This window comes from Trachemys scripta, chromosome 1 (genome assembly GCF_013100865.1).
Source record: "Trachemys scripta elegans isolate TJP31775 chromosome 1, CAS_Tse_1.0, whole genome shotgun sequence".
Taxonomy (NCBI): Eukaryota; Metazoa; Chordata; order Testudines; family Emydidae; genus Trachemys; species Trachemys scripta.
The window spans coordinates 202,024,448-202,043,993 of record NC_048298.1 but is presented as its reverse complement, the minus strand read 5'-3'; the positions used below and the strand labels follow the sequence as shown (position 1 = coordinate 202,043,993).

The 19,546-nt window shown below is 37.5% G+C and overlaps 1 protein-coding gene across 11 annotated transcripts in view; it reads right to left on the bottom strand.

Moving 5' to 3' along the window:
- DMD (dystrophin) overlaps positions 1-19,546 on the bottom strand; it is a 1,855,422-nt gene that overhangs the window by 469,270 nt on the left and 1,366,606 nt on the right. For all 11 annotated transcript variants that reach the window (XM_034754682.1, XM_034754655.1, XM_034754674.1 and 8 more), the window contains one exon: positions 15,876-15,993. In XM_034754682.1, coding sequence (XP_034610573.1) covers positions 15,876-15,993 — 118 coding nt within the window. The remainder of the gene's footprint in view (positions 1-15,875; positions 15,994-19,546) is intronic.

The following is a 19,546-nucleotide window of genomic DNA, read 5'->3' as shown; positions in this document are numbered from 1 at the left end:
GTGTTTGCTCAGATTATTAAAATAATATGAATAACAGGATGCCACATGTGTGTATAATAATGTAAAATATCAATGAAGTTGCTTGGGTACAGATCAAAGTACCTGTGTGACATCACAGTTCTTGGCAACAGCTATGAATGGAACAATTCACTGCCCACTTTGTCTCTAACTGCTATTTAAAATTGTATTAGCTTGCCAAAGATTTAAAAACAAAGACAATGTTCAAGATTACTTCACAGCCCAAGTGGTGATGCCCTATTTTGATGAAAAAATTGCTAGCTATCCCACCACCAAGTAAAGAAATAGGGAATGTCAACAATTCAATATTCGCTAAGAACATTCCTGGAAGAAATGAACCCAAATCAAGTAGGCTTAATAAACAAAACAAACAAACAAAATATTATGACATCTTGTCCAAATGTTTGCTCACATGGACAACTAGTTGGACAATATGGAACAGCGGAACAAATTGATGCAAAGAACAATGAGGGCGCTAAGCTGTAAGAGCCAAATAATTTTCTGGCCTTATGAATACTAATGAATGGATTAAACTTTAACAATCAAATAAAATATTAGAAATCTATGTCAGGCACATGGCAAGAAGGAAAGCAATCGTGTTTTCTGAGATGTGATTTCTTTGTTAAAACAGAACTTATTTACTCCTTTAAAGGAAACAGTGGAAAGCTTCCAAACCACATAGCACAATCTCTGTGAGGATTTCTGACTTCATAGATAAGAAAAATATCCTAACAGTTGGTTGGAAAAAAAAAATGCCTTAACTAAAAAGGGATAGAAAATACTATTTTCCCTTGATCTGGAATAGACTTAACACATACAAAAAATAAACACCGATAGATTCACAGATTTTAAGGCCAGCAGGGATCATTATCAATCATCTTACCTAGAGGTTCCCAAACTTTTTTTTTTTTTGCTTTCTCCCCTTTGGTGATTCAGGCCACATGCATGTCCCTCGCTCCCCCCCCTGCACCACCTTCCCATCCAGGAGACAGGAGAGGGATAGCCCGGTCAGATAAATTGGCTATGCCAGGGAGAGGAGGAGGCAGGGTGTTGGGGTGGGTGCGTGGAAGGATGCAGGGTGTGGTGAGTGCTGGGTGTCTGGGGGATGCAGGGATAGGCACTGGGTTCCTGCAGGAGGTGGGGAGGCTGGGGTGCCCCCAGTTTACTCTCTCCCTCTCCCCATGCACACCCGTCAAGAGTGGATACTGGTTGCTCAGCTGTAACTGCTTCTTACCTGCTGCAAGGGCAGCAACCTCCTAACAGTGCCACCAGGCGGGGCCACCAGGGGTCAGCAGAATGCAGCTGACTCGGAAGCACCTCTACCCCTGCTGCTCACCGCCCTCTCTCCACCCCCCCCCACCCTTGTTAACCTCATCATGTTCCCCATTAAGCAGGGCGTTCCCCACAGTTTGGCAACCTCTGATATAGCCAAAGCTCCTGCATAACACAGGCTGTAGAATTTCACCCAGTAATATTTACATCAAACCCACAAACCCCCTATAAAAAGAATTTTTAACCTTAAAAAAATCATGTATCTACCCAGCACTGAGTTTAGAATACCAGTGGAGATCTAAATTGAGGGCGGCCAGTCATCTACCTCTTATTCATTTGCTCTGGAACCCAGTCCTTTTATTTGCACTGGACATAGGCCACAGGTTGTGATTAACTAGACAGTCCCATATTACTTCCTAACATTAAAGTCCTATTCTTACTTTTCTTCTTATAAAACTGAGCCTCTGGGATGCTGCAATGAGAGCAAAACACCTCTGATCCACCCCCTGAAAAACCTTGGCAGTTTAACTCAGAGGGAAAAAAATCATTCCTGATCCCAAAACAATATGATCAGATGCACCGTATCCTGGAAACACAGCATAGCATTATCTCACCTATCGGCAGGGAGAACAAGGCAGCAATAGCAACAAGAGCAAGATTGTCTGATGGATGCCCAGCAAAGCTTTAAATACAGGGATCCCCTTGTGTGAGCCAATCAGCTTCCCAAACCCTTCCCTCTCCCCACTGTCCTCGTTGGAGGCATATTCCCTAAGTGTGCTCTAAGGAACAATAAAGAATGAAAGGGGAAGAAGAGGATGATGTATGGCTGAGCACAAGTGTTTTCCTCATCAGCACCTCAGGGACTGGCCAATCCCCTGCGAGTCCAATCACACCTCACTTGCCTCATTGAGACCTGGGAGGGCACATCTGAGAAAAAAAAGTTATACTATTTGGATCAACCAGAGTGGTGGTGTTCTTTTTTTTTAAAAGAAGACAACACTGCCACAGTGCCACTGGGAATACAGGTGCAGTGATGAAGTGTGATTCCCTACACCAGGGGTCGGCAATCTTTCAGAAGTGGTGTGCCGCGTCTTCATTTATTCATTCTAATTTAAGGTTTTGCGTGCCAGTAATACATTTTAACATTTTTTAGAAGGTCTCTTTCTATAAGTCTATAATATATAACTAAACTATTGTTGTATGTAAAGTAAATACATTTTTAAATGTTTAAGAAGCTTCATTTAAAATTAAATTAAAATGCAGAGCCCCCCGGACTGGTGGCCAGGACCCAGGCAGCGTGAGTGCCACTGACAATCAGCTCGCGTGCCGCCATCGGCACATGAGCCATAGGTTGCCTACCCTGCCCTACACTTTGATCTGTATTTGCGTTGCTGAACATACAGTAAATCCCCTTCAGAAGGTACACTCAGTATTCCTGCCCATTCAAGATTGCAAATGGACTGGCAAATATATTCCTATAATTAGGGCTGTCAAGTGATTACAAAAATTAAGCGCAATTAATCGCTTAATCACACTGTTAAACAATAATAAAATAAAATGTATTTAAATATTTTGGGATGTTTTCTACATTTTCAAATATATTGATTTCAATTATAACAGAATACAAAGTGTATAGTGCTCACTTAATATTTATTTTTATTACAAATATTTGTGATGTAAAAAAATAGTATTTTTCAATTCACCTCATACAAGTACTGTAGTGAAATCTCTTTATCATGGAAGTTGAACTTACAAATATAGAATTATGTACAAAAGATAACCTCATTCAAAAATAAAACAATTTAACTTTAGAGCTTACATGTCCACTCTGTCCTACTTCTTGTTCAGCCAATCTCTAAGACAAACAAGTTTGTTTACATTTGCGGTATTGTGTCCGGAGATAATGCTGCCCACTTCTTATTTACAATATCACCTGAAAGTGAGAACAGGCATTCATATGGCATTGTTGTAGCCAACATCGCAAGATATTTACATGCCACATGCGCTAAAGGTCTGTATGTCTTTTCATGCTTCAACCATCATTTCGGAAGATGTGTCCATGCTGATGATGGGTTCTGCTCGATAATGATCAAAAGCTATTTTAAGACTTCTGAAAGCATGCGACACACCTCATCCCGCTCAGATTTTGGAAGGCACTTCAGATTCTTAAACCTTGGGTCGAGTGCTGTAGCTATCTTCAGAAATCTCAGATTGGTACCTTCTTCGAGTTTTGTCAATTTGCAGAGAAAGTGTTCTTAAAACGAACAACATGTGCTCGGTCATCATCTGAGACTGCTATAACGAGAAATATATGGCAGAATGCGGATAAAATAGAGTAGGAGACATACAATTCTTCCTGAAGGAGTTCAGTCACAAATTTAATTAAGACTTTTTTTAAATGAGCGTCATCAGCATGGAAGCATGTCCTCTGGAATGGCGGCTGAAGCATGAAGGGGCATACAAATGTTTAGCATATCTGGCACGTAAATACTTTGCAATACCAGCTACAAAAGTGCCATGTGAAAGCCTGTTCTCACTTTCTTGTGATATTGTAAATAAGAAGCCGGCAACATTAGCTTCCATAAATGTAAACTAACTTGTTTGTTTTAGTGATTGGCTGAATAAGAAGTAGGACAAGTGGACTTTTAGGCTCTAAAGTTTTACATTGTTTTGTTTTTGAGTGAAGATATGTAACTTTGATGCATGACCCTTAAAAACATATGGGGAGACAATGTTTGTGTTTTTGGGTATTTACATATATCTTGGTAGAGGTCAACAATGTAATCAAACAGTCCCTGTCTATGCTGTAGTCCGTTAATTCAGAGATCAAAAGAACATCTTAACATTTAAATGAACTGTAAACATAAGATATCTCTGTATTCATCTTTCTTTGAAATGTATAGCAAATCATCTATGAATGCTGGAAAAACAGGCAATTGCCTTATGTTAATCTGTGTGAATAACTACCGGCAATGCTTAGGAAATGAGTTCCTATTGTTCACCGAGGGACCCCAAACTGTCAAAGAAGGCTTGAAACTGTATAAAAAAATGGCTTGGGTACAGATCCTTTTTATCTCAGATCTTCTTGAGGCTTCATACAGGGGAAGCTAAGCCATAAGGACTGAGATCCCAGTGCTTACTGGACCTCCCTGAATATGATATTGGACATTGGACTATAACCTCTGGACTAAATTCTAAAAGAACTCTTTGCAACTATAAAGGTCACCATCTCTGATATGAATCTGAACCTCAAGAATTGTACTCAAGTCTATATGTATACTGATCTTTTAACCATACTCTCTCTTTTCTTTTTTAATAAATTTAATTTAGTTAATAAGAATTGGCAGTAAGCGTGTATTTGGGTAAGATCTGGAAGATCCATTAACCTGGGAGGTATTGTGTCCGATCCTTTGGGATTGGTAAAACTTTTTCATATGATGAATAAGATTTTCAGTAATCCTCATCATTTTTGACTTGGGTGTCTAGGTGGAGGTCTGAGGCTGGGCTACTTTAGGGGAACTGTGTTGTTGACTATTGAGTAACCAGTGAAGTATAATAGAAGCTAATTTGGGCTGGGTTGGTAAATCTACGAATTGGAATATCCACCGGGTTTGCGGGATTGCCTGCCCCATTCTTTGCAGTTCACCCTAATTGAGTGACCTCAGCTAACTCCCTGGAACCTTAGTCACATAAAAAAACACTTTAAAAAAATCTACATTTGTTAGTTGCACTTTCACTATAAAGAGATTGCATCATGGTACTTGTATGAGGTGAACTGAAAAATACTATATCTTTTATTTATATTATTATTTTTATTACAAATATTTGCACTGTAAAAATAATAAAGTGAGCATTATACACTTTGTATTCTGTGTTGTAATTGAAATCAACATATTTGAAAAGGTAGAAAAACATCCAAAAATATTTAATAAATTTCAATTGATAAACTGTGATTAATCATGATTAATTTTCTTGAGTTAATCATGTCAGTTAACTGTGATTAATCGACAGCCCTACCTATAATTAAATTTGTAACTGAGGACATTGTCCACCAATATTGGCTCCTTCATAGGCTGCTCTCAATGGGTAACTCTACCCATTTTAGCGGTTAAGATGAACAATCTTTCATCTTTATTAACTTTGATTAAATCTAAATTTTCCTCAGTAACCCAAAGCTGCATTACCACAATGGCTTTTTGTGCACATAAAGGCCAAAGCTTCTTTCAAAATTCCATTTGCCAGATGGCTGGCTGACTGTAGAAAAAGGAACACTTCTGCAAGATATCTGTCTACGGTCCCACAAAATTGCACACCTAGAATTGCAGCCCATTTGAAGTGTCCATTGAGTATCTAAATTCACACAGGAATTGCAGAAAATAAACTTGTGTTTCTAATCATCTTTATTTAGGTATGTTAAAGGCAAGCAGCATTTCTGAATTAGCAGGTCATGATGCCTATCCTACTGAATTACATACAGGAAAATATAATAATAGGGGCTGTGAGATTTAGGACTGTAATCTCTTTTATATGGTTGGCCACAAGTGAGTCATAAAATGCTCTCTCATCATATTAAGGATACATTTCTACTGTGGAACTCTCGCCAATTTTTACTGTTTTCAGATTATACGGTATTTTATATAAGCTTTAGTTAAACTTAGCACAAGATTTAAAAAAACAAATCCAGTTTTTCACCCATATTTCGTTAAAAAGATTTATTTTCTCTTCCCTCCCCCCCATACAATACTGGAAATAGGAAGTCTCCATGCAAATACGGTTTAAACATCCTTTGAAGCCTTTAAAATAAACCATTGCTTTCACACCGAATTTGAAATATATCACTGAGGCTTAGTCAGCTATTTCTTCAATAAAATAAGATATCCTCATACAAATTGTAAAGGAATAGTAAACTTAATGCTTCGGTGCTGAAGCTATTCTCTAACTATCCAAGGAAAAAAAGAAGCCTAATATGGGTTCAGATTAAGTGTGGAGTTATTAAACCTTCCTCAGAAACATCTGGTACAGGTCACTATCAGAGACAGGACAGTGGAATAGCTGGTCCTTGAGTCTGACCCAGCCTGTTTCTATCTTCCGATACACTTGGTTTGTGTTTTTGCAATTAAACCCTGATGTATACTGAATATATTTACTTCCTTTTGGATTCATTGATTATTTTAAACCAAATTAAAACTCTGAGGCCCCGGAGAACAAGGTATACAATATTTTTAGGGAAGGATACCACTCAGCATTTTGTTCAAACTCCAGAAGAATAACAGGTTGCACATGGAACTTTAATCATGTAAGGAGATGCATGACTCCCACAAAAGCCAAAAGGATACCACAAAGGCATAAATAACAGCAAAGGCATATTTCTGTGTAGACGTGGTATGTTGAATTATGCCTCCTTTAGTGAAGATGCACTAAAAGGGGAGAGAGCCCTTTCCACCTCTAGCATGCCTATGCAAAGGCCAGTCCTGTGGCCACAGAAACACCAGAGAAGGCAACTAGTGTTGTCAGATTGTACATAAAATTTTCACCTCTCCACATCAGTTTCCCCTCTTCTGATTGGTGGTCTTCTGTCAACACCTGGTGGCCAGGTAGGTTGATGTTTAGAGAGGGTTAGATGACCTGGCCCTCTAATCAAATCATAAAGCCAACTCCTCCACCCCAAAACCATCCAGTGAAAATAATCTTTGCTCTTCTCAGGCTAAATTAAGTCTTTGCCTTCCTTAGCCACACAGATCAATGGTACCTTTCCAGACTTGTCCCAGCCTCATGAGAGTCCACTTCTCCAGGGTAGCAGGGTCCCAAAGAAGAGAAATGGTCACCAAAGTTAAAAAGAAATAATAATAAACAACCAAACACCGGTGCACTGGCTATGTCTGGCTATTCAAATCCTAGGTCTTCTAGCAGATTATGACAAATTCCATTCTCTGATTACAATGGAAATGGGGTGCTTCCTCTCTTCCTCAACTGGGCCCCTACTTGGAAGAGGAAAGTTTATTTGGAGCTTTCTCCCAGTTACACTTCACTGCCCAGGATCACTTGCTTCACACAGTAAAACATTCTAAATCATGTTTTAAGTACTGTCTCTCAAACAAGCACACTCCTCTGTTCAGAGTTTCTCTTTTCTGGTCCTGACCACAGAGACTGAATAGCATCCTACAGTTCTTCATCCCAGGGCCTCTTCCTATGCAACTCCCCACAATTCCCCAATAAAGGGGGCTCTTCTCTTGCCTAGGCCTCCTCAATGGATTCTCTTTCCTGGCTGATTTCAAACTTTCTTAGTAGAGAGCTCACCTTCAGGTCAGGTTTCCCCTACGAGTAAATGCAGAGCATCATTCCACCATCTTTGTCCAGCTTCCCTTATATACTATGAAGGGTCATGGAATTGTCAGATGGCTTTCAAGAATTAAAATTTCCCAGATCCTCCAGGGAACTATAGGGATACCTGTTCTTAAAGGGCCAAGCATCCAATACAACCCCAGAGTAGGCAGAGTCCCTTTTAAAGGTCCCAGCTCACTTTTGCTACACAGAACCAGAAGGGAATGTGTCTGGGCTGCAGCTACAGTACTGTGTAGGGAAAGTGATTTCAGAGGTTAGCAAGGGATTCTTCTCCCAGCACGCATTAATCCTTTCAAAGCTGTATTTCTCACTGACATTAGCACTCAGGTAGTGCACTCCTTCCACTTCCACAGCACAGGTAAGCTTCATAGGAGGCATAATTGAGGCCTAATAATTTTAAATGTAAAGAAAAGGGTCAGATGATTAATAGGTATTACATTTTATGGAAGCTACCCAGGAAACTACAGCTTGTAATAAGTTCTTGAAATATGTGGAATAAGATTTATATTGGGTTTCTTCAACATTCCAGCCACAACAATATCAATATCTTAATTTTCAAAACAAATTACATGTGCAAAGCACATCTTTGTAACCTGAAAAGGCTGACTACTGGATGACAAGTTCTGGATTATACATGTTTGATTTTTTTCCACCCAAGTGGTCATGTTTTTAAGGATATTTAATAGCTGTGAGAAAAATCATATGGATGACATTGTAATAAAGATAGCTATTTTATTAAGACATTGAGAACAACAGCATCACAGTAATTCACTATGGGAGTTGCATACGATTTCATGTAGAAGTGAATGATAAGTTGATGATTTTTCCTATAAAGCTGTCAGATACAACAAGGTATTCAATAAAAATATGTTTATTTTTATGTAGCTGCACGCTCAGACTCTTTTCATCATATTTCAAGCACAGCTCTTTTTTAACAGCCAATAATGTATGGCTATATTCTTCAAAAAATAAACAAACATTTTTGAAGATTTTCTCTATAAATTATTCATGTGTTTGTGATTTGTTTTAGAGAGTCGTAGTCAAAATGCATTTCAAAAGGAAATCATCTAGTTCCAATAGTGTGATTAGTGGTCAAAATAAAGTTCCTTGAAATGTTTTTATTTACTGTCATTATGTATGCATTGAATGCAACGTAACCTAATTTACTTATCAAAAATGTTTTGGCAGTTCATTATTTAAACCCAGCTACTGAAAATGTACACATGTTTTTTTTGCTTCATCTAGTCCCTCAGAAAGAGACTCTCTGGACCATTAAGAAGCTATTTTTCACACAATACTTTAAAACTAATGTAATTTATTTTGGTATCTCCACACTACTGCATACTCAGGCCAGTAGCCAAATCACACAATTGAGCTATAAATCAGTAGTGAAGGCAAACTTTAAAAGGCTATCCAAACTTATGTTAAGCTTAGAAACTGGGGCCGGGACACTTATCAGGAAAATATACTTATGCAAACTTTCTGGAACTTCCTGGTTCCAGCAAAATACAATTTAGGTGCTTCCATTTCCAGTCTTGACCAAAACCAGAAGTCAGCTTATTATATATTCTACACACACACACACTCTCTCTCTCTCTCTCTCCTCTGAATGGAAAACAAACAAAAAGGATTTTAAAAACCCAACTAAATTAAATAGAATTTCACGATATCTGAATTGGCTATAAATTGATTCAACTTTATTTTTAAGAACCAAAAATTCTGATCTATGCTAAAGCAAAACATTTTGGAGCTAGTATTTATGCAGAATAATGAATAGCACACAGAAGTGTTACAACAAAACTTACTACCAAGGATATTAGAAGTATAGAGGGATTTTTAGATTTCCTCAGGACAAAATTTAATTATTATACTTGGATTCTTCCAAATATAGAAGTCATAAACCATGATGGAAGGAAAAGGTATTTTAATATAACATTATATAAATATTAAACAAACTTCTCTTTATCCAGATGAGTCTTTTCTAAGTACTGTAGCTCCTGCAATTTCATATAGATAATGAAGTAAGAGTGAAAAAAAGCTTCAAACAAAAGAACTTGTTCTTATGAGCTTCTATTTCTTTTCTGTCCCTATTTTTTACAATGAAGACTAAACCTATGCAGTATTAAGGCAATTTTATTAAAACAATACTGTTTATGACTTGATTTTTTTATTCCCTTTCATAGATTTCAGAGAGATCTAATAAAACCACTGCAGTACATCTGTTTTGATAAACTGTAGTTTCTATAAATATCTGTTAAAGGCAATAACCTTTTTCTAACTACCATTTACATTTAGATTTTTAATAGGTAACATATCTAGTAAAGCAGGCAACATGAGGGACTGGCACAGGAATCGGAGCCAGTAATCACTGGGTAGGGCTGGGCAAAAATATTTTTTCATTGAAAAAAATGCAGATTTGGGTCAACCAAAACATTTAATGAATTTGTATTGATTTGAATAAATTGTTTTGGTGAAAATGAAAAAAAAAAGTGCAAAAATGGCAATACCCAATTCCCCAGTGGTTACTCCCTATGAAGTCAACAGGATGAAATTCAATAGGACAAATGCAAAGTACTCCACTTTGGAAGAACAACCAGTTGCACACAAACAAAATGGGAAATGATTACCTAGGGACTGCAGAAAGGGATCTGAGGGTCATAGTAGATCACAAGCTAAATATGAGTCAACAGTGTAACACTGTTCAAAAAAAGCAAACATAATTATGGGATATATTAGAAGGAGTGTTTTAAGCAAGACATGAGAAATAATTCTTCCGCTCTAGTCTGCGCTGATTAGGCCTCAGATGGAGTACTGTGTCCATTTCTGGCTGCCACATTTTCAGGAAAGATGTGGACAAAATGGAGAAAGTCCAGAGAAGAGAAACAAAAATGATTAAAAATCTAGACAACACGACATATGAGGAAAGATTGAAAACAATTGGTTTGTTTAGTCTGGAGAAGAGAAGATTGAGAGGGGACACGATAACAGTTTTCAAGTACATAAGAGATTGTTACAAGGAGGAGGGAAAAAATTGTTCTCATTAACTTCTGAGGATAGGACAAGAAGCAATGGGCTTAATTTGCAGCAAGGGTGGTTTAGGTTGGACATCAGGAAAAACTTCCTAACTGTCAGGGTGGTTAAGCTCTGGAATAAATTGCCTGGAGAGTATGTGGAATCTCTGTCATTGGAGATTTTTAAGAGCAGGTTAGACAGAGATGCTCTAGATAATACTTGGCCCTGCCATGAGTGCAAGGGACTGGACTAGATGACCACTTGATGTCCCTTCCAGTCCTACATTTCTATGATTCTATGATGTGGGAGTTACAAGTTTGAATCTCTGCTCTGGAGAGTACTTCCCCCATCTCACGTGAGTATTCTAGCTGCCAGGTTATTAGCTATTCACTGTAGGTCCCTCTAAATTTCTCATTTTGAAGCTGTTTTGCTGTAATACTTGAATAGTCACTGTGTGAGAGACAGCAAGAAAGAGAGAATGATTTTATAGGTGAGGGTGGCTGATACGAAGTGGAACAGTTTCAACAGAAGAGACTGAAAAAGCACCCCCATCCCCAACAGCCAATAGCCCAGTGGTTAGGGTACTCAACTGTCAGGAAGAACTCCTGACAGTTGAGTACCATTGTTGAGTCCTTGCTCCAGAGCAGGGATTTAAAAGTGGGACTTGCACACCCCAGAGAAGTGCCCTGGATATTGGGTATAAGGAGGGTGCCTTCGCCACCACCTTCATTTCCTTTGCTTTTATTTAAAAAGGTTAAAAATGCCCCAAGACCAAACAAATTGCTTAATTTTGGGTTGAAGAAAATACTTTTTGTTCAACCAGAAACAAAAATTTTCTGATGTTTTTGATTCGGCCAAAATTCTGAATTGATTTTTTTTTTTTTAGTGTTTCAGAACTGATAGCTCTATTTCTGAGTTTTACTTCCATATTCCCTTCCTGTGTGGTTTTGAACAAGGCACTTCATTTTCTGTGACTCCATTGCCATGTCTGTAATATGAGAATAAATAGATAGGGGTGTTGATTAATCACAGCTAACTCACACAATTAACTCAAAAAAATTAATCACAATTAATTGCATTTTTAATCTCATCATTAAACAACAGAATACCAATTGAAATTTATTAAATATTTTTGGATGTTTTTTCTACATTTTCAAATATATTGATTTCAATTACAACACAGAATACAAAGGGTACACTGCTCACTTTATATTATTTTTTATTTAAAATATTTGCACTGTAAAAATGATAAACAAAATAGTATTTTTCAATTCTCATAAAAGTACTGTAGTGCAATCTCTTCATTGTGAAAGTGAAACTTACAAATGTAGATTTTTTTTGTTATATAATTGCACTCAAAAACAAAATACAAAACAAAACTTTAGAGGCTGCAAGTCCACTCAGTCCTACTTCTTGTTCAGCCAATCGCTAAGACAAACAAGTTTGTTTACATTTACAGGGGATAATGCTGCCCACTTCTTATTTACAATGTCACCAGAAAGTGAGAACAGGCGTTCACATGGCACTTTTGTAGCTGGTGAACAGGGGCATATCTGGTATGTAAATATCTTGCTTCACCAGTAGGGCCACCTGGGGGAGGGGGCAAGTGGGGCAATTTTCCCCAGGCCCCGTAGGGGCCCTGTGAGCCCTGGCCCGGCAGCGGTCCAAGTCTTTGGCAGCATTTCGGCAGTGGGGGGCCTTTCAGTTGCTCCGCGTCTTCGGCATCACTAAAGGACCCACCGCTGAAATGCTGCTGAAGACCCAGAGTGACTGAAGGGCCCCCCGCTGCTGAAATGCTGCCGAAGACCCAGACCGCTGCCGGGCCAGGGCTCACAGGGTCCCTGCGGGCCTGGGGAAAATTGCCCCACTTGCCCCCTCCCCCAGGTGGCCCTACTGGTGAAGCAAGATATTTACATGCCAGATATGCCCCTTCATGCTTCAGCCACCATTCCAGAGGACATGCTTCCATGCTGATGACGCTCATTTAAAAAAAAAAAAAAGTCAATTAAATTTGTGACTGAACTCCTTGGGGGAGAATTGTATGTCTCCTGTTCTGTTTTACCCACATTCTGACATATATTTCATGTTATAGCGGTCTCGGATGATGACCCAGCACATGTTGTTCATTTTAAGAACACTTTCACTGCAAATTTGACTAAACACAAAGAAGGTACCAATGTGAAATTTCTAAAGATAGGTACAGCACTCAACCCAAGGTTTAAGAATCTGAAGTGCCTTCCAAAATCTGAGAGGGATGAGGTGTGGAACATGCTTTCAGAAGTCTTAAAAGAACATCACTCCAATGTGGAAACCACAGAACCCGAACCACCAAAAAAGAAAATCAACCTTCTGCTGGTGGCATCTTTCTCCGATGATGAAAGTGAACATGTGTCAGTCTGCACTGCTTTGGATCATTATCGAGCAGAATCCATCAGCATGGACACATTTATTCTGGAATGGTGGTTGAAGCATGAAGAGACATACAAACCTTTAGTGCATCTGGCATGTAAATATCTTGTGAAACCCACTACAATAGTGCCATGAGAACACCTGTTCTCACTTTCAGGTGACATTGTAAACAAGAAATGGGCAGCATTATTTCCTGCAATTGTAAATAAACTTGTTTGTCTGAGTGTTTGGATGAACAAGAAGTAGGACTGAGTGGACTTGTAGCCTGTAAAGTTTTACATTGTTTTATTTTTGAATGCAGGTTTTTTTACATAATTCTACATTTGTAAGTTCAACTTTCACGATAAAGAGATTGCACTACAGTACTTGTATTAGTTGAATTGAAAAATACTATTTCTTTTGTTTTTTATGGTGCAAATATCTGTATAAATATAAAGTGTACACTTTGTATTCTGTTATAATTGAAATCAATATATATGAAAATGTAGAAAATATCCAAAAATATTTAAATAAATGGTATTCTATTATTGTTTAACAGTGCGATTGTGATTAATTTTTTTAATCGCTTGACAGACATATAACTAATATTTAATTACCTAATGCAGTTATTGTGCGGCTTTTTACTTAATGTTTGTTCAGTGCTATATATCTTCTAAGCAATATTGGGCCAGTTTTTTCTGGATCCTTAATTAAGCAAAACTCCCATCAGTATGAGGAGTGAGAAAAACTGATAAAGGACTTAAGAATCTGTTCATTATTAGAAAGATACATTCCTAAAAAACAGATGATGGGACTATTTTAGAAGAAAATATTGCATTGTCTGATACTTTCACAAAAAGCTATAGGACTACTAGTACAATTAACAGAACTAAATCTTACAAACTTGAGATGAATTGGCAGTCACTAACAAGCCACTCAACTGTTCTTCACACAGAGTCAAATCCTGAAATCTTTAATTAGCTTTCATTTACACCCTGCTCCTGCAGTGATCTCTGTGTGGGTGAGAGGTTTCTCCACAGAACTCTTAGAAGGAAGCAAATGTCCTATTACCCCCTACAAGAAAGCTGACTAAGTACTTCAGGAATTAGACCTAATAGAGGACCCTTAATTGTTTTAATATAAGGAAAAATGTCAATATACAGGAAAATATTTGTGCAATAATGATAATTTCCCATAGTTGGTGTATATTAAGAAAAGGTAACTCATAAATGTCACATTCTGACATCTACACACGTATAGTAGCATTTTTCTAAAAATATCACATCTGAATTATTTATTATTTGATCCACTCTTTAAAATTCAAAAATAGATAAATAACTCTTCTGAATACTATTTAGTAGTTAAAATTCTACAAACAGAAAATATCTAATCATGATAACACTTTCATGAATCCAGTCTGGTGCCTCAGAAGACTAGATCAAAAAGGCTCTGAGAACATCTCTTCTAATTAGGAGGGGGAGAAATGAAGAACCTTTGTACAGTAGTTCCAGTGATATGGATATTCAGGTACATTAAAATATTTTCATTAAAAAAATAAAATAATTAAAAAAACCTGTGGCAGATACCATGTGACAACAGATTACATATCCAACAGATCAGGAAGACTGCTGCATTTATGATCTCTCTGCCTACTAAATAAAATATTACCTAATTTAAACAGGAGAAAATCTTTGTTTTTTTTAATATACAACTATATATACATTCAAAGTCCAAGTGAAACCAGTAGGGTTAGGAGACCCCTGTAGATCAAAATCAAATCAAATATTCACCAAGTCTCATGCAAAAGGATACTGCATCAATAATTACATATGTATTTGTAGTTATAATAACGTTTTTAATGGTTTATGGTGGGTTTTTTTTATCCTCAACATATATACTCATCTTTCATTTCTCACGCAATTTCTTTGGAAGATAAGTTCAATTTTACCATAGAAAGGACTCTAGGCACACACACAATTCACGTTAATGGTTGCATTTCAAGAAAAGACTATAACCATTACATTTCTTTAGTAGACTCTGTATATCTATAGAGTATAGATATATATACACATATTTAATGAAACCTTAGTACAAATTAATGATAAGAGAACTACATACATTTGATATGAACAAGCACTCAACAAGTTCAGGTACTTATGCAAACTTTATCTGAATTAACCCGCACATTTGGGACTCTGCTAGGGAGAATCTCTCATGAGAACATATTCCTTCATAAGATTTCTGATGCTAACACCTTCTGCTCAGGATGCAAATATGAAAACAGGCACTCTCACAGCAACACTGTGCTTCAGGTCTCAGCCAGAACAAGGAAGTATGTGAAAATTATTTATATAATACCGTTAGTGTTTTGTACCACAACTAGCAAATGGGGCTTCAATCCCTAAATGGAGTCTCTAGGTGCTACTACAAATAAGAGGGCCAGATTTAGGAATTGATATGCAACATAATCAACATAATATGAAGGGAAAGGTGCCCCATTACTATCTTGCACCAACTATCTGTGCCACTTTTTTGGTGGATTATCATGGAAAGCATTCATGTATATATAGAAAAATAATGGGGGCAGAAGAGTAATCAAACTTTCCAGAGAGGCTTAGTGCAAGTTTTCTGTGAAAGTTATGGGGACTCTTTCTCTGAAAGGGTGTATCCAACCCTAGTGTAAAATTCTCACCCTAATGAAAATTACCTTACAAATAAAAATAGATAATTTCCACTTCTCGTGGCAAACATACTTTGAAAAATGCTGCTATGCTTAAAAGTTATTATAACACCCTCTATATTTCTTGCCTGGGGAGTTATATGGTAGTGGAATCACCACTTACTGCTATCAGTAATGATTGTTCTGGCCTCTTGATTGCTGGTCTTGTTTTTTAGATTTTGTGCTGCAGTTATTAGCTCCTCCAGTTGGGGATGCCTTTGCTCCAATTCCTGTAGTGCTGCCTGTTTGTACAAAAAAAAAAAAAAAAAAAAAAAAAAAAAAAAAAAAATATATACATAAAAAAAAGAGTAGCTCCAAGCCACTTATAGTTGTATTTCACGGTCATAGGAATACTATACCACACCAACGTTCAACCTGGTCCAGTAGCCTCTATATTTCAGTGGAACGGCTCAACCCACATACTAGAATATTATTCAATTACATGCCTCAAAATGGAATTTTCTTCCTCACCACTGGAAAGTGGTGATTGTTTATGTTTTTGTCCTTTATATATTTTTATCTTAATTATTCTTACCTGAGGATAATGATATTCTCATTATTCATAAAAATGTTTACTCTTTTTTTGTGAATTCCACTAAATTCTTCAAGTAAAATTGTCAAAAGTGCTTCAGTAAGGAGCCTAAGTCCCATTGGAAATGTTACCCTTTGGTTCAGTAATGTCTACAGCAGCGAGTTCTATGGATAGCAAGCATGTGTTACCCCAGGACTCTTTTATGATTGAATTTACAGTGGAAAGAGCTGTGGAGATGGAAGTGGACCTGCTACTTATATCTACTATTCCCCCATGCCCCAAAGAGGACGAGTGCTGAAGGAACTGTGTGGTACTATATGCTGCTTGAGGCAACCGTATCATCATAAAGTGGCTCTGTTAATCCTTCATAGCCTGTCCAAGAAGATATGGGGAGGAAATGATCACTTCCAGCCAGTAGCCCTTCACCAAGACTATAGAGTCTTGCTTGATGTGGGAAACAGATCTTATCCCTGCATGACCAACATGTTATTGAGAGAGATTTAGAAGAAAACTTGAAGGGCAATATTTTGGTCAGCCTGATTTAAAGCAGAAAGCCTTTTCTACCTGAATAAGTAAACTTTGGTCAAAAAAATAAAAAACACCAAACAAATAAAACAAACATTCAATACTGTTGCTGCCCTTTACATGAGGAAAAATATCCAGTATTATTCATAACAACACCTAAAGAAAAGACCTACAGAATGTAACGGAAAGTGGTAATCATTCTCTAGATTTTTTGAACCATCCTATAGAATTTAGTAGATACTTACAGCCCTGTAATAAAGCTATAGAAAGGATATCATTTTGTACAATAGATAGTTTTTACAATAATTTGCAGTTTAGCCATATAAAATTTGCATTGGCTTTCATTCTTATGAAATTATACAGGACTATTATATGAGGTGAAGATCTTTAGTAAAAAAATCCCTTCACTTCTTAATATTTTAGGTCTATTCAACAGAAATGTCATGTAATCTTTGAGAACACGGAAGACCAATGTAAGATTTCTGATGTCTTATAATGATTTGTCAGTCTTGATACCTTACAATGTATGTAGCAAAAAAGTAGCTCGTAGTTGTGATCATTTAAGGAGGCTTCAAGCACACATGTAGAATCTAGTCTAGAATTGTTCACAGAAAGTGAACATAGTTATCATAATAAGCTACTGCAAATTTCATATTGGGACAGAAGGGAAGCTGGTACATAACAGTGTAATGAATACTGATATGTAAAAAAATATAGGAACATTGTATGTGGCCTGGTCTGTGAGGGGAAGTTATTGTATCATTAGATCACCAGGGTGTGTCGGAATAATAAACAGGAAGGCAACACACAACAGCTTCCCAGATCAGAAAACACCAAGCATACAGTTGAAAGACCTTGGAAAAAACTATTAGTTTCAAGGATCTTACCTCCTGTCTCCAAGGAAGATGTAAGCTTGTTTTGCCAAGTTTGGTGAACTTGGAAATCAAAAGGGCTATAAAGAGCGTAAAACTGATCTGAACCCCGAGAAGGGGAGTTGAGTTTTCAGACAGGCTACTGTCTAACAAGGAGCTAAGCTGATAGAGAGAAGAGCACTGTTTAGCTCAAAAGTGTGTATCTTCCACCAACAGCAGTTAGCTCTATAAAAGATATCGCCTCACCGACCTCATTTCTCTTATAGGGAATTAGTCCTTCTAGAGTTCCAGTGTGGGAGATGGTTAGATACTTAGTAAGCTAGACATGCATAAAACCAGGTTGATTATTTTTATGATTTTTTTCTGGAATGGTTTCCTTCTAAATAAATGATACATTTCTTTTAGAAGTTTATTAAGTCACTGCTTAGCACTGTAATTGCCCCGGAGGGAATAGAACTGCAGGGTCTTGGCCTAAGTCAGACCTGTGGGAGAAAACATGATTAATACCAGTGGACTGCAACCCAGTGCCCGGTCTAAGCATAGGAGAATTGTGTGACTACATTCCCAGCTCAGGTGACAGCTAGACGCCTAACACATGACAAGACCAGGTGGGGGTGAGACGTGCAGTTTACTCAGTAATATATGTCAAAAGCAAAATACATGGAGTTGGGTTTCATTCTGTTCAAATAGCTACACATCTCTTTAGTAATTAGTTAATTCTTTAACTAAGTCACATATCTGTATAGCAAATATGTCTATTTGGGATTTTTGCCCTTAACTACCATATTGGAGGATCTTTTAGAATCATTGGCTTTGGTGGCCTACATTCATGCCTATGTGTTTGGATGGCATTATGCCTATTCCTATATTGATTAGATTGTTTACAGTGGCACAGGTGCCAACTAAACATTGGTTAAGATGGGCAGTTTACATAATTCAGTGTCTTTTTTTTTTACAAGAAGTCTCTGTGACAGCACTCAAGCATACGGTACCCCAATGGACTTTGTTTCTTAACACCTCTCTATATAATATGTGCTTCTGAAGTAGTGGTATTAAGTCTAGCAGAGCTGGAGAGCCAAGAAATCAATAAAATGTTCTTTAAACCACAAAATAATCAGTGTTATGTTCTGATGCTGTATATCAATGTTTGCATCACATACGCATCACCAATATGGACTGTGTAGATGTAGGGATATTAAAGAAGGTACTAACAGTGATTCCCCCAAGTGACAGTTACCTCCTCATAATTTGTCCCCCACACTTTAAAATCCAACAGTTTCACCAAGTACAAAAATCTCTTGGGTCTTCTGTTAAAACTTGTAAGCTACTGTCTGTAGAAACCATTGATTATATCTATCCTGTGAAAGATACTTTATTACTATGTAAAACTTACAAATAAGTTAATTGACTTTGTTCTTGAAGTAACTGATACAATGTAAACAAACACTATAAGCCGTTAAGTGATTTTCACTTCATTCCAGGGCTCCTAGGACAGACCCCCACCCCCTGTGATTAAAGGGCCGGGAGTCTCAAATGAATTAACATACACCCTGAAAGTGGTGGAGACAGTAAATTAAAATATGATTAAGGTATGGAATGTATGCTGATGAATGCTTGATATACATGGATGGTTAGGGAGGTGCCAGCCTAGAAAGGGAGTATCCATCGGCCGAAGAATGTGTCGAGTAGGACCACCAGACAACCCCCTGAGAATAAACTGGGATCCACCCCATCACCTGGAAGAATGAGAAACACAAACTTTGGACAGTGTGGAGCCACCAGGAATGTGCCACTTTGGACAGGAATGTGCCATCTGCTGATTGAGTCAGCAACAGCAGGATGAAACAGCTCCCATAGACTAACATA